This window comes from Herpailurus yagouaroundi, unplaced genomic scaffold (assembly GCF_014898765.1).
Source record: "Herpailurus yagouaroundi ecotype Mexico unplaced genomic scaffold, PumYag 184, whole genome shotgun sequence".
NCBI lineage: Eukaryota > Metazoa > Chordata > Mammalia > Carnivora > Felidae > Herpailurus > Herpailurus yagouaroundi.
The window spans coordinates 28,366,010-28,389,638 of record NW_024412415.1 but is presented as its reverse complement, the minus strand read 5'-3'; the positions used below and the strand labels follow the sequence as shown (position 1 = coordinate 28,389,638).

General features: G+C 39.9%; 1 protein-coding gene and 1 pseudogene across 2 annotated transcripts; one reads left to right on the top strand and one right to left on the bottom strand.

Moving 5' to 3' along the window:
• Nucleotides 1-4,853: 4,853 nt before the first annotated feature.
• Nucleotides 4,854-6,619, top strand: LOC121041414 (CCR4-NOT transcription complex subunit 7-like; annotated as a pseudogene).
• A 623-nt stretch (nucleotides 6,620-7,242) lies between these two features.
• LACTB (lactamase beta) lies at nucleotides 7,243-23,278 on the bottom strand. Of its 2 annotated transcripts, XM_040492893.1 has the most exons (6): nucleotides 22,248-23,274; nucleotides 21,728-21,794; nucleotides 19,475-19,665; nucleotides 18,833-19,184; nucleotides 17,489-17,654; nucleotides 7,243-8,030 (listed from the first exon to the last, which is right to left on the bottom strand). In XM_040492893.1, exons 1-6 carry the CDS (start codon nucleotides 22,608-22,610, stop codon nucleotides 7,499-7,501), a joined length of 1,671 nt encoding a protein of 556 aa, XP_040348827.1. In that variant the 5' UTR covers nucleotides 22,611-23,274; the 3' UTR covers nucleotides 7,243-7,498. The 2 variants fall into 2 exon arrangements, with proteins under 2 accessions (XP_040348827.1, XP_040348828.1); XM_040492894.1 differs by lacking the exon at nucleotides 7,243-8,030 and having other exon boundaries at nucleotides 17,495-17,650; nucleotides 22,248-23,278.
• Between the last annotated feature and the right edge of the window lie 351 nt (nucleotides 23,279-23,629).

The following is a 23,629-nucleotide window of genomic DNA, read 5'->3' as shown; positions in this document are numbered from 1 at the left end:
CAAAGCTTTAAAATTCTATCCCAGAATTGAAAACTGAGATTCTGGAAATGTGTCTTTGTAATTCTCAGTGGAAAAAACCTTAAATCTGGGCACCTGGGTGGCTTAGTCAATTAAGGATCTGACTCTTGGTTTGGGCTCAGGTCATGATCTCACAGTTTGTGGGATAAAGACCCAAGTCGGGGTCTGAGCTCACAGCATGACCCTGCTTGGGATTCTCTCCTCCCTCCCTCTCTGCCCATCCTCTGCTTAGGTGCCTGTGTGCATGCATGCACGCTTGCTCTCGCTCTCTCCTTCAAAATAAATATATAAACATTAAAAAAAAGAAATTTATATAAAAAAACCTTAAATCTTCGTCTGGAAAGGTTAGAATTTATAACTGCATTTTATAGAGAAAAACAATTCCTTTTATAGAATAATGACCTTACCTTATAACCTCTTAGGAGTTTAATGCTACATTTTCTTAACTATAGGCATAAATAATCACATCAAGTTAAACCCAGGCTCAGATAGCCTTTGAATCTTGTTTCTAAGGGAAGGCCGGAATAATTTTCTCAGTTTATCTCTTCTACCTATCCTAGCTCAGTTCCCTCATTGCTATACCAAGTCTATTGTTATTTTCTTGCTTAGCAAAACCTCACCTTAGAATGAGAATTAGGGAAAATAGTCCTGTCAGATTTAGTTAAAAGCCTACCTTCAAATCTTGCCTTATGGAAGCAGTTTTAGTTTTGATTATTCCACATGAACAGAAATTTAAGCTGTCACTGCCTTCTGGACCCAGAGTTCACCAGACATTAGCTTCAGCTCTGCTCAGTGTTTTGTGTTTGTGTTCTTCAGTCCGTGAATGTCTTTCTCATTTTCCCACTTCCCATTTTATATGTCATGCTCTGTATTTAGGAGGTGGAATGTAAGAACATGACTCTACTGTGCCACCTTCGTCTTGTCTTTATATTAGTCTGTGCAGTAATGTAAAAGTTGTGTACTTTTCTTTATTTGCAGCCAGATTTACTAATTAAAATCCAAATATATACTTATTTTTATTCATTTTATGTACCTTAAGAACTTACTATTTGTTGTTTATAAACTATAAATATCTAAAATATAGTTTTTACTAACCTATTTTTACTATCTATAAAATTGCATGCCACTAAGTGTGACTTTTATTGGATCTGTAAATTTTTAGAGACTTTTTTTTTTTTTATGGGAAGGCAAGATAATGATTAGAACAGGCTTTACAGCCAGATATACCTGGGTTTGCAATGAGTTCCAATGGCTAATGGTTGTGTGACCTTAGGCAAAATAAGAATAATTTCTACTTAATAGAGTTGTTTTGAAGATCAAACGAAGTAACATATACAAAGTGCTTAGCACACTGCCTAACACATAATAAGCACTTTGTTAATGGTATGTTTTTAATTAAAAAGGATCCTATTAAAAATCACGTACTTTCAAGTTCTATTTTTCTCTAAATTATTTACCTACCTCATTACTGTACTAGAGTATAGTTATGTTAACTATTTTAAGATTTTTAAAAAAGTTTATTTATTTATTTTTGAGAGAGAGGGTGTGCACACATGTGTGCAAGCACAGGGGAGGGGCAGAGAGAGAGGGAGGGAGAGAATCCCAAGCAGGCTCCATGGTATCAGATACAGCTGGATGCCAGGCTTGATCCCACAAACTGTGATATCATGACCTGAGCCAAAATCAAGAGTTGGCACTTAACCGACTGAGCCACTCCGGCGCCCCCACAGTAAATTCTTGAAATACTTCATTCATTTATCTTATTCCAGATAGCACAGAATGTAAGTGGGAAATTTACATTAGAGGAAATCCAAATGGCTAATGGTTAATCATAAAAAACTCCCTATTCAAATATTTTTGACCTACAAAAACAGCAATTTCATATGGTCCAACCAAGAAAAAGATGTTCCTTACAGCACTGCCCACTAAAAAAAAAAATCTGTCAATGAGAAAATATTATGCGATATAGTTAAGCAATGTAGTATTTTACAGCAGTTAAAATAAACTGGCCAGATCACCAAACAATGTTAAATTTAAAAAGGGAATGTATAAAACATGTATACAATGATGCTATTTATATAAATGTAAATAATACAAGTTAATACTGTTATTAGATATGGATACATACATGGCTGTGAAAGAATTAAACAAGGAATTGGAAGGGTATATACCAATTCCTGATAGCTGTAGCCTGTAGGGCAAAAGGGCTGGAACTTTGGGTTTGGCATGAAGGGGTCTTCAGCTTTATCTCTTATGATACTATTTTTTTTAATGAAGAAAATTTAATGAAATGTTAACATTTTAAATTCTGGGTATTGGGATTGCCATCTGACTCTTGTGTGCTTTCTGCTTTTTTTTCTGACTTCACAAAATAAAAGTTTAATAAAAATAAAAGATCAGTTTAATACAGGAAGGTAAGGAAAATAATTTGTAGCTAATGATCACCTTGACAACTTGTAAATTGCAGGAAAAAAAAAAAAAAACCAAAACAACAACCCCAAATACAAGAAACTTGTGTCAAGTTCTCTTTAGTTCTTTTCCCTAATATTAAGGATCCGCCACACCAGAGATAGCACTCCAGGAGATATGTACATTTATCAAGACTGTTTCTAACAATATTGAGAAAAGAAGTTATCATGGCAAAAATATCTAAAACAGGAATTCTTTCTTTTTCTTTTTCTTTTTCTAAAACAGGAATTCTTAATCTAGTGTCTGCAAAGCCCTGACATTTGCATAGCACCTCATTTTCTGAGCAAGTTCACAGCTCTTCTCAGAGCTTTAAGAATCCTAAAGAAGATGAAAAACATCTAAAGCAAGTGCCTTGTTCATAATACACACTCACTAAATTTGCAGGCTCTTCACGCTTTGTGGATCCTCCTGCACCTATAGTTCAGTCACAGGGCACTTCTCCCCAAAGCCCAGATAACGTTCTTTCCTCATCCTTTTCCCCTAATTCAAATGTCCGCACTTTGGAGCCTCTGAGCAGTTCACTCTGCAGTCTGTACACAAGTTCGAAGCATACAATAACATCGCATGATCAGGTTGCAAGCGTATGTATCTTTCAGTATCAGAAACATCGATTTATTTTTATTTTTTAAATGTCTATTTACTTTTGAGAGAAGGAGAGAGTACGCGCACGCAAGCAGGGGAGGGGCAGAGAGAGGGGGACAGAGGATCCAAAGCAGACTCTGCGCTGACAGCAGTGAGACTGATGTGGGCCTAGAACTCAACAACCATGGGATCATGACCTGAGCTAAAGTCTGATGGTCAACTGAATGAGCCATCCAGGCACCCCCATTTTCTTAAATTACCATAATTTTGGGGTGCCTGGGTGGCTCCGTTGGTTAAGCTTCCGACTCTTGATTTTGGGTTGGGTCACCATCTGATGGTTGGTGAGTCAGAGTCCCACAGTGGGCTCTCTGCACTGACAGTGTATTCTGTCTCTGTCTCTGTCTCTGTCTCTGTCTCTGTCTCTCTGACCCTCAACCACTTGTGCTCTCTTTCTCTCTCTCTCAAAATTAAATAAACATTAAAAATAAATAAGTTGCCATAATTTTATTGCTTTTAGTCACAACATATTTTAAAATTTAAACGTTAAATTTAATAAACTAAAGGAAGGCATGACCTTTTCACATTTATCAAAAGGAGCATGGATTGAAAACTTTGACAAATATGAATACAAGACTTAGAGATCAGAAGCCAGAAAGGAATAAGGAGATCAAACGGATCAGTTATAGAGAGAGAGCTGCTTTCTCTATACTTCAACCAACTCAGAAACATCCATGTATTTACCTTTACAGATCAAAGTGGAAAGTGAAGAAACAGGCTTAGGGCTCAGAAGTATAGAAAACCCCTCTTTTATTAGAGTGTAGGAAAACTTTGCTATCTTTTTGAATTTTCCTGAATTGAGTGTATCCCCAATATATTCGTCTATGGCTGTTACAATAAAATTTCCTAATATGTCAACGCTCTAAGAAACCATCTGCGGAGCCAGTCTCCCACACTGAATCAGGGTTGGTCTGTGTGATCAGAAGAATTTGTCGTAAGCGATGGTAAAGGACTTCCAAGGCTAGATTATAGCAGACATTGTGGCATTTACCTCGTCCTCTCTTCAATTACTCAACTTTGGGGATGCTATAGGACAATCAAGCAGATCTATGGCTAGGTCCATGTGGTGAGAAACTGAGATCTCTTGCCTTAAGCCAGTAGCAAGTAATGGAGGCCTCTTGCCTATAGCCACATGGGGAAGCCACGTTAACATAAGATCCTCTGGTCCCAGGCAAGCCTTCAGATGACTGAAGGTTTTGCTCACATAGTGTCTGCAACCTCAGGACAGACCCTGAGCTACAACCATTCAGTTTAGCTGCACCCACATTTATGAAACACAGAAATTGTGAGATGGGATAATTTGTTAATGCAATAGATAACTAATGCACATTGTACAAAATGAAAGAAGGCAGACAAAATAGGCCACATATTGGATGATCCTAGTGATGTGAAATGTCCATAATACGCAAATCCAAAGAGACAGAAAGTAGGTTGGTGGTTTCCAGGGTCTCGGATGAGAAAGGAATGGGGAGCAATTGGTAATGAGTATTTCTTTTTTGGGGTGAAGGTGTTCTGGAATTGAATGGGTGTACCCCTTGTGAATACACTAGAAACCCATGAATTGTACCTCCTTAAAAGGGTGAATTTTAAGGTATATGAATTGTGAATTGTATCTGAAGTATGTGTTTTTTCACATTACAGATTTGTGACCTGGAAATAGAGTGTGGCTATAACAGAAACCCAAAATGTGGGAGTGGATTTAGAACAGAGCAGGGGCTGGAAGTTGGATGGACTTTGAAGAGGGTGTTAGTGAAAACCTCAGGAGCCTCGAAGAAACCCTTCAGGCCTTTGAGGCTGAAGCTGTGGCCTTAAAGGACAGTGAGGAAAATCTTATTGGAAATCGGAGGAAAGGAATTCTAATTTTGCAGTGGCAGAAACACTTTTGGCCTGAAGGAACACAGAAAGTAGAAAATGTGCCCAATAAACAGGGGAATCCAGCTGAGATGTCCCGTGTTCAATGTGCCTCCTGCCTTCTTCCTGCTGCTTATACTAAAGGCACGAGAGACATAAGCTAAAAGAAGGACTACTTGATAAAAAGAATCAATAATGGATGGTTTGGAAAATTCCCAGACTCTCCAGATGGCAAATGAAGCTAAAATTAAGAAATGGCTTCAAGGCAAAGATAAAATTTAGGGCACTTCCTGGAAAACACAGTCTAAAGATGAAGCTGAGGTCCTGACTATAAAATCCTTTCACTGCTGGAAGAACCAAGATGGTGCCTCAGAGGGCTATATAAACAACAGGGTTTATTAGAAACAAGTGTTTCTAATGTTTACTAACATGAACCCGCGGGCCCCCCCCCCCCCACCTCCCCGTGAGATTTGTAGGAAACTTGCCAGGTTGAAACAAATTACATTGGCAGGCACACTACTTAGACTGAAAGGACAGAGCACAAAAGAGGCCTTTGGGCCTCAAACTTGTATGAGCAGAAAGCAGGCTGAGAAAGCCACTCAGCTACCAACACATGCTACCTTTCATGAACAAATTATACCTCAGTGGGCAGAACCAGCGGCCTGGAGAATATAGCCAAGAACAAAGAATTATCCCCAGGCCTTGAGTACTAATCAAGGAGCTGCCAACCTGTGTCTGGTTGGATTTCAGAATTGCTAGAACTCATGTATGTCTTCCGTTTCCCCACTTTCTGAAGAGGAGGGTCTATAGCAATAACTGTACATATGTTGTGCCATTGCATGTTCCACATGTGGGGAGCAAATAACTTGTCTTTAGTTCACAGATCTCAGATACAGAGGAACTATACTTCAGGAACTACCCCCAAGGAACCTTACCCATACCTAGACCGGATTTACACGATAGATACTGGGCTATGAGCGGATACTATAATGGAAAGAAATTTCTGGAAAACTTGGGAGGATGTAAGCGTATTTTGTATGTAGAAAGGACATTAATGTAGACTCGTTAAAGATAATTCAGCTAGGACTGACATTTGTGAATGAGCAAGGAGAATACCCTCCAGGAACTTCAACTTGGCAGTTTAATTTTAAATTTAATTTGACAAAGGACATGTATGCCCAGGACTCTATAGAGCTACTAACAACATCTGGCATCCAGTTTAAAAAACATGAGGAGGAAGGAATTGAGACCCAGTACTTTGCAGAACTTCTTATGACATCGGGAGTGGTCGTCTGTGAAGGGGTCAAATGGTTATCATTTCATAGTGGTTATGACCTTGGCTATTTAATGAAAATCCTGACCAACTCTAACTTGCCTGAAGAACTTGACTTCTTGGAGATCCTTTGATTATTTTTTCCTGTCATATATGATGTGAAGTGCCTCATGAAGAGCTGCAAAAATCTCAAAGGTGGTTTACAGGAAGTTGCTGAACAGTTAGAGCTGGAACGGATAGGACCACAGCATCAGGCAGGATCTGATTCATTGCTCACAGGAATTGCCTTTTTCAAAATGAGAGAAGTATGAAGACATCAGTGCCTTTTTCTCAGTTGGTTGTTAGGTTGAGAACATTAAAAATCGTATGATTTTTAGAGCAGAGGTCAGACCGTGGTAGATGACCCCCCATGATCTCCATCCACTTCCTAATATTCATACCTTGTGTAATCCCTCCAAGATTGTATCACGGCTGGTCTGTGTGATCTAGAGAATATAGCATCTGTGATGGGGTATGATTTCTGAGGCTAGGCTATAAAAGACACTGACTTCTGCCTGGCTTATGGCTCTCCCTCTTTCCCTCCCTCTTTCTCTGTCCCTCTCTCTCAGTGTCCCTCGAATCACTTGCTCTGGGAAAAGCCAATTAACATGAGACTAAGATACTTAGGCAGTCCTAGGGAGAGGCCCACATGGTGAGAAACTGAGACCTCAGTCAAGTGAGTAAGCCATCTTAGAACAATTTCCTCCAGCTCCGGAGAAGCCTTGAGATGACTACATCTTGCCTGCAACCTCATTAGAGACTGGTGCCAGACTCACCCAGCCAGGCTACTGAATTCTTAAGCCTCAGAAACCATGAGTTAATTTTTTGTTCTTTTAAACTGCAATAGATAATATACAGTTTCTCATAAACTTGTTTCTGCTGTCATATTAAAATGACAGTATTTGAACTTTCCTGTAGAACGACATTTGCTTTATATTACACGTTCAAAAATATATTTTTTATCAGAATATTTTATTCAAGAATTAACACGTTTTTTCAAAAAGTAAAAATAATAGTTACTTCCCTGAGTATAAAGAACTAATCCTACAATAAAAGACAATTACAAAAGTAAGCAATTAGAGGTACATAATTCTCTGCATTCAATTATACTCCATTACAAATCTATTTTTAAAAAACCTCATGTATTTTGGGATTCATGTTTCCAAAGACAACAACAAGAATAAAACAGCTCATTTTGTACCTGTGACGTTAAGATATGTCAGATCTGTCCTTATCAAATTCCAGAGCAATCTTTAAAGCAGTGCTGTTGAGGCCAACCGATTGCATGTTACATATGATAGAAACAACTATTCCTCTTGGGGGAACCTTGTTATTTATAGCTTCCGCATCCAGTTCTTCAGGAAGGACCAGCAGGACACTGCTGGCACCCACCGCACCTCCAGTATGTGAGGCATAATGCCGTTGCTTCCTACAAGAACCATATGTTTGCTTCTTTTCCACGACACCCCATGCCATCGCGTATTTACCCTCTTTATCCCAAGACATCTCTGTGTTAGGGACTGGTGTCCAAATCATAACCATCGTTTCTGGTTTGAGATATCCAGGTAAAAGATTTTCATGTGAGTTCTTAAACAGCCCGACTTGGTAACCATACAGCATTGCATTCCCAAATTTCAGAAGGTCACCCACTGTAGACAGAAATCCACCACCAGCCCATTTATAGGAGTTATCCACGTAAGGTGTGTTGACAAGACGTCTCTTTTTATTGTAAACGTAAAATCTAAAATGAAATAAGAATGGTCATTAAAAATTTAATAGTCTACTACTGACTTTACATATGAAAATGAATAGGAAAATATGTACATGAGACAGAATGTGTTTTCATGGAGCGATCATTCTCAGAAATCATTGATTTTCAGTATGATTCAGATTCTGATAAAAACATAAATAATTGAGTAATTAAAGCATAGAATGTGTGTCTTTTTCCCCCCTATTGGCATGGCTTGCCCATTCTGAGTGTATTATACTTTTAATACTGGTAAAAATGTACTGGTTGTTATACATGATACATTTACCCTGTGCATATGCAAAAACACTTCTTGTTTGGTAGATATTCCCAGTCCTTGGGGTCAATGAATCATGTGCCACATGTAACTTTTATAACTACAAGTGTATACATCAGGATATTTAAGAATAAAATTAATATTTGTAAGGATACTACATCTCCTGGTTAAAAATGACATGGGAATACTATGTGTAGCGATGTCACATGGTACTTTCTTGGTGTAGTGAAAGTGGAGTTTGCAAACCTGTTTGAATCCCAACTCACCCTTCCTAGCTAGTGAAATATGCTTATTTTATTTGACTAACACTTACACAGCTCTTATTTTGTGCCAGGCATTGTTCTAAGAACTATGTAAGTATGAACTAATGACAGTTGGAGGTAGGTACCACTATAATTCCTATTTTACAGATAGAAAACTGAGGCACAGACGGTATAAATTTACTGGTCCCAGGTCACAAAGCTTATAAGTGGCAGAGTTGGATTCAAACCCAGGCTGTCTGTTGCCTCTCTGCTTCAGCATCCTAATCTGTGAAGTGGTGACAAAAATACCTGCTTTGCAGAGTTAGGAATGCGTGCATGAATCCCTTTACACATTTCTGGTAGCTACCTAATAAACGTTAGCTTTCATTTACTCACACACTCAACAATTACTGGTGGAGCACTTACTATGCATGTGGCGCTGCTTAGATGCTGGAATGAAATGTTAAACAAAAGAGACCAAGCGCCTGACCTCATGAGCTTTCTACTCTAATAGGAGGAGACTGCACCATCCCTATTAGGTAAATGGAATGAAATCACACAATAATTAGACATTAAATGAAACGTGGTTCAGGAGAATCCGTTCTTTCAAGATGCATAACAAAATGTGCTCTCAGGTTTGCAGTGTGCTGCCCATCTGTGATGACCTTCATCTTCTTCCCACCGTGGCTATTCCTAACACTGTCAGACTCAAGCTCACCATTACTTTCAGCTGCTTTATCAGCAAGGTCTCGAACTCGGGAATTTCTTCCTGGGACTGTGATTTCCAGTCCTGCCAAACTCTCCAACTGAACCTGCTCTCTGCCCTCATTGTGACTATTCCCCCTGGACTCCCATCTATTCCCCCTGTACTCTTCCCCATCTCCCCAGGTCTTGGAGTTCCTCTTGATCTCACCTGACTTTCTGTTTTAGCCTGAACTACTGTTTCAGCTGTGGTCTTACTAGCACCTTTGGGTTCCTCACTCACCAATCGGCCAATCCTGAATAAATTTAGGCACCCCTTTCTTTGGATCCTTATCTGCCAAGGAAGGCTGCAGATACACAGCAAAGCTGACTGGTCTCAAGTCATACTCTTGCTAAGGGTTGTCACTGCTGTTACCAAATGTCCTTCTTTTCCTGGTTATTATCTGGTATGTTCTTCACAAGAGCTACTTCCAATCTCTTCCACCCTTGGTCATCCACCCCTGGCCAGTGAGCAGACAACTATATCCTTTGTTTTACTGAGAAAATTCCAGCCTACTCTAGGTGCTTTAGATGGCCTCAAACTGCCATCTTTATCTTAAAGTGCATTTACATTATCATGCGTTACTGTCTCCTTTCCAGTTACTTATGAAAATGTCTTATTATTTTTAAGACTAATTCTACTACCTGCATCTCTGCCTTTTTGCCTCTACACCCTCGTTCCACCAGTTCTACTTCCGAGATCATTTTATCTCCTTGCAGTCTATTCTCCATGCAGAAGCCTGAGACTGCGTCTCCCCCTTCTTCCATCCACTTGAAACCTTCCAATGGTTACCACTTTGAGGACAAAACCCAAGTTTCTTATGATGGACTACAACACAATTGATGGTCCTTAACAGAGGCAGTACTAAGTCCTTAAGGGAAATTTTTGGAGGCATTTGTTTAGGTGGCACAATTATTAGAGGGCTCTGACATTTAGTGGATAAAGGCTCAAGCGTCCTAAACGTCTTATGATGTATGGAAAAGTCCCACAAAGTGGTATTCTCCCATACCGTGTAAGACCTTCCACTATCCCACCAGACACTCATGGAAGTAAAAAATCTATTTAGGGGTGCCTAGGTGGCTCAGTCGGTTGAGCGTCCGACTTCAGCCCAGGTCATGATCTCGCGGTCTGTGAGTTCGAGCCCCGCGTCGGGCTCTGTGCTGACAGCTCAGAGTCTGGTGCCCATTTCGGATTCTGTGTCTCCCTCTCTCTCTGACCCTCCCCTGTTCATGCTCTGTCTCTCTCTGTCTCAAAAATAAACAAACATAAAAAAAATTAAAAAAAAATCTATTTATAGTGGGCTGAGCCTCAAACCTCTCCATTTGGTACATAAACACAAAGTACTTTTTGCATGTATTTATTCTACGATGCCTTTTTTCTTGAAAGTAACTATTGTGAAAACTGAAGAAAGACTGCACTTTATTTTGCTCAAACCTTTAGCCAGAGGCGGCCAACAAAGGCATGAGTTGAAGCACCAATACAATATACCTGTGGTGGTCTGCATTTACAGTTGTTACATTTACGATGTTTTTATGTATTAACTTGCATCTGACTTCATCATGTCTTCTAATGTTCTGAATTAAACAAACATATTGAAATATCTACTATGTATTGTAAATTACATTTCTTTTATTTCTTCTTTATTTAATGTTTATTTATTTTGGGAGAGAGGGTGACTGAGTGCGAGCAGAGGAGGGGCAGAGGGAGAGGGAGACACAGAATCTGAAGCAGGCTCCAGGCTCTGAGCTGTCAGCACAGAGCCTGGCATGGGGCTCAAGCTCACAAATCGTGAGATCATGACCTGAGCTGAAGTCAGATGCTCAACTGACTGAGCCACCCAAGTGCCTCTCTTCTTTTATTTTAGAGTAGTGAGTATAGGTAATATGATCTACAACTTTCATTTCAGGATATTAAAAGAAGTATTATAAAATATTTGTGAAATTAAGGGGCAGAGGTCTAATGGCATTGAGACTCACCATCCAATATGATTTTGTCCCTCCTTCTTTGATCTCATCACTTAGAACATCTTCTGTTGCTTCTTTTGTGCCAGACTTATTTCTGTATTTGCAACAAGGCAATTTAGCCTTCCTTATCAGTCATGTCTAAAACCAATGTATTTTATTTTTTTATTTAAAAAAATTTTTTTTTCAACGTTTATTTATTTTTGAGACAGAGAGAGACAGAGCATGAACAGGGGAGGGGCAGAGAGAGAGGGAGACACAGAATCTGAAACAGGCTCCAGGCTCTGAGCTGTCAGCACAGAGCCCGACGCGGGGCTCGAACTCAGGGGCCGTGAGATCATGACCTGAGCCGAAGTCGGACGCTTAACTGACCAAGCCACCCAGGTGCCCCCCAAAAACCAATGTATTTTAAATGGATCCCCTACCTCTCTCCATGTTACTTTTTATCCCATGTTCTCTTTTATTTTCTTCCTATCAGTATCTGAAATTCTTAGCCTGTTTGTCTTTTTCCCATAAAAGCAGGAACCTTACCTATCTTGCTCCTTGATGATTCCCCTATGTAGAACAGTATTTGCCATCCACTGAGTGCTCATTAAACGTGTTCAATACAGAGTGGCTCAGTCGGTTAAGTGTCTGACTTCAGCTCAGGTCATGATCTCACCATTCATGACTTCGAGCCCTGTGTCGGGCTCTGTGCTGACAGCTCAATGCCAGGAGCCTGCTTCGGATTCTATGTCTCCCTCTCTTTGCCCCTCCCTTGCTCATGCCTCTGTCTCTGTCTCTCTCTCTCTCAAAAAAAAGTAAATAAACATTAAAAAAAAGTTTTCAATACATGAAAACATCACTTGTTGGCCAAATATTTAATGGAGACACCTTGGAAGGCACTGGAGAGACAGGTTAAACCATACACCGGCTGCTTTCAAGGTGCTAACAGTCTTGTTGGATAGTTAAATTTCAAAGCACTATATGAATCACCTGGAGATTTTGTTAAAATGCAGATTCTTCAGTGGGTCTGGGGAGGGGGTAACACTCCGCAATTCTAACAAGCTCTCAGGTGATGCCAATATTGCTGGATCCTGGACCACACTCTGAGAAACAGGTTGTGGGGTGATTAGCAAGATGGATGTGAGGACTCCTGAGCACTAGTGAGAGTGAGCCTTGTTGAAATGGCCGATTACAGAGGCCAGGCTGGGGAGCAAAGTCGTTCTTTTGGCTGAGGCAGAGAGTTTGAGGGGATAAGTGGCAGAAGGTGATGCTGGAAGACAAGACATGGGCCAGGGGACAGGTCACAAAGAACTTTCTATGTCACGCTAGGAGCCTTGACTCCTTCACTTTAGTTCACAAAATGCTCTGGTTTTCTGTATCCTAAGGGGGGGAAAGCCTTTTATCTTTTTATCCTCGTTACAGCTTCCAGTTGTCAGTCCTTTCTCTCTTCTCATTTACTTCCCAACCACACAGAGCAGCCCATACCTTCTGTTTCCACGCACTCACCCTCTCTAGTCATTCAACTCCTTAAAACCTGGCTTCTGGTCTTTAGTCACTCAACAGCTCTCTTGTGGGTTTTCAAGGCTCTCCTAATTCCCTCATCCAGGCTGTATCCTATTTGCCCCCACAGCAATGTTAACCAGATTTTCCTCCAGACTCCCCCTCGGGCCAGTCTGCTCTCCGCTTCTAGATCTCAATCCCGATTCCCTACATCTCCTTCAATCACCGTGGCCCCACTTTCCCAAGTCTTCTCTTCTACAGAGGTAACTATAAATCTCCATCAGTTCCACAGCCCCTGTTCCAAATTACAATCAGATTTTCTACTAGCATTAATAATTCTCAAATCTGGTTTTGGGGAAAGGCAGGGAAGTTGTTTATCAGAATCACCTGTGGGCCTCCCCTCTCTCAAAATTGTGCCCTTCCCTCAAAATTCATAACTTTGGAGGGAATGTGGGCATAATTTGAAAAATCACTCCTTTCTGCCTTCCTTCAAGAATCTTATATGTCCCCTAAAAGTCTGAGGCATAACACTGGGAGAAGCAGGGGTGGCCAAAGGTACCCCTTTGCTTTGAAGATGGCGGCGGAGGGGAAGCCTACAGAGAATCTTAATATGCTCTCTTGAGAACCAATGACTTGATATGTGTGTGGTCTTCTCATTTCTCATAATGAACATGTCCAAAATTAAATTAATCTCTTCCAAAACTTCTTCTCATATTTCTCATCTCCATTAAAACTCTGGTTGACTCTCCTGCCCTCAACTCTCACATCCATCAAGATGTCAAATTCTATGATTCAACTTCTGCTTTGTGACTTACCCTTTTCCCTTCCTTCATTCCTATGGCTTCTCCAATATTTTAGGGCCTCCTTACTTTCTTCCTGAACTCTGATAACACTTCTAATTCCAGCCAGTGAAATCGAAATGAAACCACATAATAGAAATACATTTTCTCATTGGGTAATGTATGTTTTACAGTGAACTACAAATTTGTAAACTAGGGGAGAACTACCAGTATATTTTGGCTGATAATCAGCTGTGAGTAACTTTCTTTTAACAGTAAAGCATTCCAAACTGCTTATATCAAAGCTGGAAATTAGTACTCCTCAGGCATTCCTCTTTTAAAATATAAAAATATGGACAATTTCAGACTCCAATCAAGAATTCCAAACTTTAAATAAACAAATTCTAGGCTTTAATCTCTTGATTCCTTTTCACAGAGAACAAGTTAATGACTTTTCGTGAAAATAATTTTGTTCAGCTAAAAGATATGTTTACCATTTCAAATTCTTAAGGAATTTCTGCTCTAAAAAGAATGGAATATAGACACAAGTTCTTGAGTAAGTTACTGAGACATCTTTGTAACTGAGTAACTGATGGAATAATGCCAGATGACAAACAGCCTCTTCCTACTTATTTAAGAATCTCTAGATTCTGCACAACAGCATTATATAACTATAGAAATCTATATCAACTTAGAAATTGAAAATATTTTTATTTTTACAATGCTTCTTAAATCCCTTTAGAAATCAATATGCACCAGTTCATGTTATATTGTTATGAGAAGTTTAAAAACCCACAGAATTTAAAATACATATTATAAAAAACCAATCCCACACTTTGACATTTAGCATTAACATTTGGATTGAACCTATTACTTGAGAGCCTATCAGCTAATGGCACAGAAAAGAGCTACCTAAGTAACAATGCTTAATTATGGAAGATACTGTAGCAAACAAAGCTAATAAGTAATAATCATAAAGATAATAACTGGAGGTACAGACCATATCTACACTGTCAAACTATAGCAAACACTTTGGAAAGCATCCATTGTATTAGCTTTCGGTCCCATCCATTATAAAAGAGATTTTTGTTGCCAACTATTATGCCAAACTCAGAAAATATGAACAGAGTCTAAAAATAAACTAATGAAAATAAACATCTTAAAAAAAAAAAAAAAGGGCGGAGCACCTGGGTGGCTCAGTGGGTTAAGCATCTAATTTTGGCTCAGGTCATCTTCTCGCAGTCTGTGAATTCAAGCCCCATGTAGGGCTCTGTGCTGACAGCTCAGAGCCCGAAGCCTGTTTCAGATTCTGTTTGTCTCTCTCTCCCTCAAAAATAAATAAACATTAAAAAAATTTTTTTCATATTCTTTAAAAAAATAAAATGAAAATAAGCTAATGCACTGACTAGGGATTCCCCTATCAATAAACTGAGTGTATTTCAGTATAAGAATATTCAGTCCACTCCCCCCATGGGTATTTGCTTAAAGGGTTATTTAGTTTACTTGCCTATACAGAATATACTTGTTATACAGAATTAATATATCTATTTGTGTATACTAAGTCAATGTTACTCATCTTCCATTTAAGAAAATCCCAGTTTTATTCAAGACATCAATGTATCCAGCTAAAAACGAATTTCTCTGCATCTCTTACAGCTAAGTGTGGCCTGTTGCTAAAATTGTGGCCAAAGAAATATAAGTAGTATTTTGGGATGGGATTCCAGGGAAATACCCTAAACAGGTGACAGACACTGGGAAGTATTATTTTAAACACACAGATATACACACAGAGAAGTGATAAAGATGATACGTATTTACTCTTGGGTTATAATAACTCTAACAAGCCTGTTATGATAATATAAATATGCTTAAATTTATGATTATGATCAAGGAGTCAGGAGACTAACAAAGCAGTGAACTTGTTTAACATAAACAAATAGAAACATACGCATTTACCAAGTTTTACTTTAAGATTTTTTTGTCTTTAAAAAACCGTATCTCTGAAATTTCCTTATAGTCCCTGAATTCACTTAAAAAGCTAGTGCTTTTAAGCTCTTTTAAAATAATTATTACCAAAAAAATAATCAGAGTTGAGTTTTAGAGGCCCAAACAGATACTGTAGTAAGTAAAACAAAGGCAAAGCAAACAGACCATTTTCATAGGTAACAATATTCCCTTCTTCTAGTGCTCTTTTTCAGCAGCCCATTTAATAGAACTAAAATGAATCAACTACCCCTTTAGTTCCACTGGGTACTATCAAAATCTAACAAATCAGAGCTGACAGGAGCCTTTAACAAAAGAAATGGAAACCCATGGCCTTTTCTTTTCTTTCTTTTTTTAAAAATGGGAGATAAGCTGAAATTAACTCAGCATCGTATGCCATATTTTGATTTTCGTGCAAGTCACGAACAGCAAATAACTGCCCTGCAGTCTGTACCTTCATAGAGTCTTCATTTTCAGTTTAGAAAAGAAGCTGAGTGATTACACCTAATGTTCTCTCCCCCTTACGTATAAGTATAAGCATTATCAAATGCCTAGATCTAAAACAAAATAAGGTCATGCATCTATGCCATCTTTACTAGAGAATCATTTTAGATTCAATTGACAAACTCTGGCATTTTCTTATGCTTTCCAGGAGAATGTAATGTGGGATCTAAAAATAATAAACACTAATTGTTTGAAGAGGTTGAGAACCATAGGCCATTTTAAAATTAAAATTCATTGTTTGCTGCTAACCTAATTTCTTTTAGATCCAAAAAAACCTCTCTTAGGCTGATTTGCAATGTACCTTTAATCCTTTTCAATAAACTGGTAATTTTAAAATAGCAATTTAACTAACTATAACAGAAGACTGAACAAAACCAATAAAGGGATAAGAAGATAAAGCTAAAATAATCCCACTATGAAAGTACCATTAAGCCATTTGCAAAGCATGAACTAAGAAAAATATACAAAATAAAAGTAACAGTTGCTTTGTTAAATGTGTTACCTTTCTAACAAACCAAATAGTAATGAGTGAAATGCAAAAGAAAACACAACCATACAACTCATCATAGTCATTAGTCTCAAAAATTCTCTCCCAATAACCCTTTTACAAATCACTAGTAAAAATTATGATAAAATTTTAGTTTGATACATTTCAATTAAATGACTCAAACTTCTACAGGGGACAAACCTATCAGTGCCACCTCAAAAAGCAATTAAGTCACTATCACCAACAATGGGATGGACTGACCTCATGTGACTTCTGAGAGACATGACAACTAAATGTAATGTATGAACCTAGACTAGATCCTGAACCAGAAAATAACATTTTTTCCTTTTCTTTTGCTATAAAGGACATTACTGGAAGAACTGGCAAAATTTGAATAAGGTCGGTAGATCTGATAGAAGTATTGTGTTGATATTCATTTCCTGAATGTCTTTATTTTTAGAAAATATATATTTAAGTATTTACGGGTAAAGGGGCACCATGTCTGCAACTTATTTCCAAATGGTTGAGAAAAAAAGAATGAATAAAGCAAATGTGGTAAAAAGACAACATTTGGGGAATCCAGGTGAAAGGTATATGGGAATTCTTTGTACTTCATCTTGTATCTTTCCTATTAAGTTTAAATCATTTCAAAATTGAAAAACCATTAAAAAATAATAAAAGGTAAAGTATTAGGTACAACATAAGAAAAGAGATGATGGAAGAGCATATTATAGATGCCCATGATAGGTGCAATTTTGGTTCAATTAATAATGAGTTGAAATTATTATTGCTGTCTTTCATCTGAGGAACTTGGGGTACTTTGCAAATACATTCAATTTCTCTTACTTTATAGATGGAAAAACAGACATGCGGAAAAGCTCTAAAATGTGGCACATGTGATTTTGGAACGGAGACAAGGAAAGTCTGACTTTTAATGAACAACACAGCGTTAAGATGTGATACAGCTAGACGCACCAGACGGTATCATTTACCTTGCTCTATTGTAAATCACTGGCTCATTTTCTTCCTGCACAGTTGTCAGCATATCCAAGTCATGGAATATTTTCTGCATATAGTCCAAATATTTATATCCTGAAGCTCTTTCTACTATGGCTGCCAGTAGGGTATAGCCAAAAGTTGAATACAAAAACTGACTACCTTCAGACATCATTGCAAGGGGGAGGGAAGAAAAGAAAATGCTTCATTATTATTTACAATCATAAAACGTTTCCCACTGAAAACTGGCATACCTTTACAACTGGAATATTTTACTTCAGCATTTAGAAAAAGATAATGGGTGATATGTTAATAAATTTTGTCAACTTTGCAATGGCCCTGCTTACTCCATGATTCAATGAAGATCAGAATGCTTAACATTTCACATGAATCTACTCCTTCTGCGATAATGAATAAGCAAACTTATCCTTCCTCAAAATTAAATTAAAACAGAAAGGGGAAGAAAAGCAAATTTGGTTTCTTGAGTTAACGGTCTTGTTCTTAGTATATCTAATACTCATTGTTTAAGGCATGAATTAGTTGTGTACTTTCTTATTTTAATAAAGCATATGTAGGTAGAAAGACTTTGTTTCAAATATACATTAAAATACAAATATATATTCAAATACAGATACATTTCAAATACATACCTTTATGTCATTTGGGATTCTGGAAACACAGATTGTATGATCTGTGCTAATAATTGTAACCTGATTTTTTAAGACAAAATCCAGAATTCTATTCCTTTGTCCTAATTAATTATACCTATATAATATGTCTTCATGGTAGAAAACAACTTTTAAAATAGAAATGGAATAGAAGTACATACGCTTATGGTAAATTCAAAGATATTAAGTGGTTTGGGTAGGCATCATACCAAAAAATATGTTTACAAAAATTTTTTGTAGTCAGCTTTTTGGGAAATAAAATTAAGTTGCTGAAAACTATTTTCTTTAAGGAGTGAAAGCAGAAAATAAGTGGAGCAATTTAAACACTAAATTAGACACTAAATACTGACATATTGGCAATATTTTATCATGCCCTCTTTGGTCCAGAGTTTATTTGGAGAACATTATAACATTTCTCCCTAATTTTTCAAAAATCTCTTGATACAGAAAATCCACTAAATGACTGATAAGGCTAAATCTAAACAACTCGCTACCTGGAGGGTAGGCTGTGTCAAGAACTACAGACTAAAAGGCACACACTTGTCTAACAGCGAAACCCATGCCGCAATCATCAACCACATCCAGTGCTCTCGGGGTGAGATCATCTTAGATTTTCTGAAAATTAATACTTCAATAACGATGACTTTGTTAAGAGAGGGAATTAACACTCACCAGGTTTAAAGAACAAAGGGTCATTTTTAAATAATCTTAGTGATTCAATTGAATTTTCAAACTTTTCTTTCAAATATAATTCGCCTTGTTCAAAATCATTCTTTTTCTTGCCAGGTTTTAAATTCCGGCCTTTGGCATCATTATCTTGCTCTATCTTAGCTTTAGCAAAGTCACTCTTTTCGTTACTTTTGCCTCCTTTTTCTTTGAACTCTTTTTCTTGGTCAGATTCCATCGTCCCTTTCATCATCTTCGAGGCTTTGTAAGCTTTCTCTTCTTTCACCTTTTTCATGTCCTTTTCATAATGACGAATTCCACTTAAATGGGAGATCAACAATCTTGTTGTGACAGAAACCTAATTGTAAAAACATGGAAATTCAATTATAATATTAAACTGCATAATAAAAAGTTAGTAGCCTTAGAATAATGCCTCAGTACTGTTTTCCATTTTAAACTGCTGCTGGAAAAACATGTCATGTTCACATCTTCAGCCTTAAGTTTCAGAAAAATACACAATCACTTATCATCTGCATAAAAAAAAAACTTTAATCCATTAACAATCATTAAAAACAAACTGAAGAATCTTGTGAAACCTTTTAAACCATTTAACATGCCGTCAGTAAAATGAACTATGAGTTTCATCACCTTTTCACCTTCATATTCTTTTTCTGGGAATTCAGGAACATAATGTTGTACTGGAATATCAAGATCCAGTTTCCCAGCTTCCCACAATTTGGCAAGAGCAACCATGGTGAGGCTTTTGCTGATACTGGCAATTCTCATAACAGTCTCTGGCTTGCAGGGTACTCGGTTCTCAACATCAGCATAACCTAAACCTTTAGAAAAAGAAAAGCAAAAAGTCACTATTAACAGGCTTCATGGTCAAAAGAATCTTCAGAAACTGAAGCAATACTATCTTAAAACATCCCATGTATCTATCTAAAGGAAAAGATATTCCATTAAAAAAAATTTTTTTTTTAACGTTTATTTATTTTTTGAGAGAGAGAGAGACTGCGAGGTGGGGAGGAACAGAGAGAGGGAAACACAGAACCTGAAGCAGACTCCAGGCTCCGAGCTGTCAGCACAGAGCCCGACTCAGGGCTTGAACTCATGAACCTCAAGATCATGACCTGAGCCGAAGTAGGAGGCTCAACCGACTGAGCCACCCAGGCACCCTGATATTACACTTTTATAAAAAAGTCAACACTTAAGGGAAGAGAACCTCAGTAACACTGCCAACAGTAAGGCTAAGAATCTTCTAACTGAGCCCAAATTACACACTGTGCGCGATAGCAATTTTCTGTCTGCTTCAGATCCTAATTATTCTTAGTTTATCTCAACAATTCAGTTATTCCACATTTCACATAAGTTATTCTATATTCTTTAAAGAAAACATCTTTGTTCTCTGATTATATTTATTTTTGATTCTTGAGTTTCCACTGAATTCCTTAAAATAGCCACGCAGGAAAAGTAAACGTGAGGGGCACCTGGGTGGCTCAGTGGGTTAAGCAACCAACTCTTGATTTTGGCTCAGGTCATGATCTCACAGTTTCCTGACTTTCCCTGCACCAGCAGCCCAGAGCCTGCTTGAGATTCTCCCTCTCTCTCTGCCCCTCCCCTGCTTGCACTCAGTCTCTCTCAAAATAAATAAACTTAAAAAAAAAAGTAAACATGAAAAGGTGTCCTGCAAACCCAATATAGGTAACCATCAGTTTACCTCAGCTGCAAACCAGAAGAAAAAAGTCCTAGAGAAATTTTTAAGTTTGTTTTTATCTTCTGGAGGCTGAAAGTGTGAAAATCTAAGCGATAAGAACTGAAATCTGAAAAGAACAAAAAGGATACAATGATAAAGAAAGCCCTCACCCATAAAGCTGACATTTACATAATTTTTGATGGCTCAGTGGATTGTGTCGGACTTTTGATTTTGCCTCAGGTCATGATCTCACAGTTCCTGAATTCAAGCCCCAGCATTGGGCTCTGCAGTGACAGCATGAAGCCTGTTTGGGATTCTCTCTCTTTCTCTGTCTTTCTCTGCCCCTCCCAACTCACTCTCTCAAAAATAAACAAACACTAAAAAAGCACTCAGCCCTTTATTTTTAAAAAAATGTTTATTTATTTATTTTGAGAGAGAGAAATAGAGAGAAAGCAAGGGAGGGGCAGAGAGAGAGAGAGAGAGAGAGAGAGGAGAGAGAAAGAGAGGGAATCCCTCTGCACTGCCAGCACGGAGCCCATCAACCCGGAAATCATGACCTGAGCCAAAATAGGAATTAATTGACTGAGCCACCCAGTCGCCCCACAAGTACTCATTCCTTAAATGGTATCTGACACATTTCCTAAAAGTAGGGTTCTTAAAAACCTGGAATGACCAGTTGGACCAATTCGTGTGCAATGGGTAAGTAAACCAAATTATAAAATATGCTTTGATAAAAGTATCATAAAATGATTAGAAATCTCTCTCCCAAAATCTCTAGTTTTTGTTTGGAAAAACAAAAGTAATAAAGTAGATTGTAAAACCCACTAAGAGAATTATGCATACCCCTAGTTCTTAGTGCATTTTACAGAACAGGGGGCTCGATAAATTGTTAACTAAAATTTAACTAGCATTAAGTGTTATCTACAAATATGCAGGAGGTAACAGATTGTTCTATATACAACTTTCAGGACGGTAAATCTAGTCCTTAGACACAAGCCGTCTTTATGACTTCAAGAATCACGTTTAAACTTTGCTGTTTACAGAAGGCCCCATTCTTTATTCCGTTAGAACTGTTTTCTCTACAACACGTATGGTCTTAGGAAAACTGAACGTTTCATGAGATTCACTCCACGCGGTAAAACATCAAAACTTCATTCGCCAACTGGCACAAAACAAACCACTAAATAACACTTTTCTGAGCCCACCTTCTGACCAGACTTCTTTTCCATCTACAGAGACTCCAACCACTATGCCAGGGGCGCCCACCTCATCCTAAGAGCGAAGGGGAAAGAACAGACAGTTCAAAGACAGGCGGAAACACCTCGCACACCAGCCAGCGCCCACCTCTAGGGCCTTCCCGAGGCCCCGCCCTGGCCCCGCCCCTCCGCCCGGGCCCCGCCCTCCGCCCGGGCCCCGCCCACCCCGGCTCGGCCAAGCCCGGCGTTAACGGTGAGGGGCGTGCCTGGTCTGCACTGAGGGCGAAGGGGCGGTCCCCGAGGCGGGCGAGGTGACCTCCGCCCCCACTTGGGCAACCCCCAAGAACGTCTGACCGTGGCCGGGCGGCCGGGGAACGGGAAGTCCTTCTCGGAAGCCGACCGCAAGCATCCCACCGCCTGGGGAGGGGTCCGCTCGGGCCCGGGAGAAGACCACCAAGACGCCCCATTCCGGGGTGACGCCGGTGGCGGGGCGCCGGGTTCTCGGCAGCCTACGCCCCCGTCTCCGCACCTTGATCCGGTGCAGCAGGTCGCGGCTGCTGTCGATGGCTCTGGCGAAGCGCCGGGTAGGGGGCAGCATCGGGGTCTGTGCAGACCACGGAGCGAAGGGCTGCTCCTGCGGCGGCAGCGGCTCCGCCTGGGGCGACACCTCGGGGTCGGGGGCCCCTGGAGACTGCGTGGGGGCGGCGCCCCTCAGCCCGCCCGCCAGCTTCACCCCGAGCGCTAGCCCCAGCCCCAGCCCCAGCCCCCCGACCCAGCCGGGGCCGAGGGGCGGCAGGCCAGCGCGGTGGTGGGCCGCGCGCCGCCCGCGGCCCCAGGCCCAGCCTCCGGGGGTCGCGGCCCGGGCCGTCACGGCTGACAGGAGCCGGTACATGGCGTCCGCTGCGAGACCGAAGCCTCGGAGCTCGCGCAGGCCGGGCGGGCGGCAGAGGCGCGGGGAGGGGAGGGGACTGGATGGAAATGAGGAGGCGGTGACCGCGCGCAGACCTTAGCAGTCGACGCCGGATTCGGGAGCGCCGATAGCATCGAGCCTTTCCTCTTTTCCCTTTATCTCCTTGCCTGGTCTCTTTGTTGATGTTTCTTCTTTCCCCGCACCAGTTTTCTCTTCTCTGCCTCTCCTCAGATCAAGTGTCACCTCCTCAGGGAAGCCTTCCCAGTTGCCATCCCAGCGGAAGTACTCGCCACACGTTTTTGACCCCCCAGTGCTCACACCTCCTTAATAATACTTAACGCTTTCATTGAACTTACCTGATTGCTTACCAGACAGGCTATGACCTCTTTGGAGAGCTGTGACTTTTACTTTTGGATTCTCAGCGCTTGGAACAGCGCCACGTACACAGCAGCCACTCTGCAGGCACCTCCTTCCACCGCGCCCAACCCCCAACTCTCTCTCTTGCCATGTCCTTTCTTTATGCCTCATTTCAGCTCCTTCCATTTACTTGAGTCCTTTTTAAAATCTACTTTTGGAGGTCCAGCGTTACACCACATCAAGCGTTAAGTTATATGCAGGCCCATATTAAAAACAATTTTTCTTTTTGCTGCAAACATTTAAACGTTTTTTTGCACTTGAAATAATTTACAATTAGCTATCATTTCTGACATCTGTAGATGATCAGAGATTACTGTGAAATAAGAAATCTAATATCAAATTGCTACAAAAAGGGGCGCCTCGGTGGCTCAGTCGGTTAAGCCACCGACTTGGGCTCAAGTCATGATCTCGCCCTCTGTGAGTTCCAGTCCCACATGGGACTCTGTGCTGACAGCTCAGAGCCTGGAGCCTGCTTCGGATTCTGTGTCCTGCTCTCTCTCTGCCCCTCCCCTGCTCACACTCTCTCTGTCTCTGTCTCTGTCTCTCTCCCTCTCAAAAATAAATAAACATTAAAACATTTTTTA

Excerpts from the sequence above, each read along its gene's own strand:
- LACTB (XM_040492893.1), bottom strand. The coding sequence starts at position 22,610 with ATGTACCGGCTCCTGTCAGCCGTGACGGCCCGGGCCGCGACCCCCGGA. Across the intron at positions 19,666-21,727 it reads AAAAGAAGTCTGGTCAGAAG|GTTTAGGTTATGCTGATGTT; the intron begins GTGGGCTCAGAA and ends CTTTTTCTAAAG. Across the intron at positions 17,655-18,832 it reads CCCTTTGTTCTTTAAACCTG|GTAGTCAGTTTTTGTATTCA; the intron begins GTGAGTGTTAAT and ends TGATGTCTGAAG.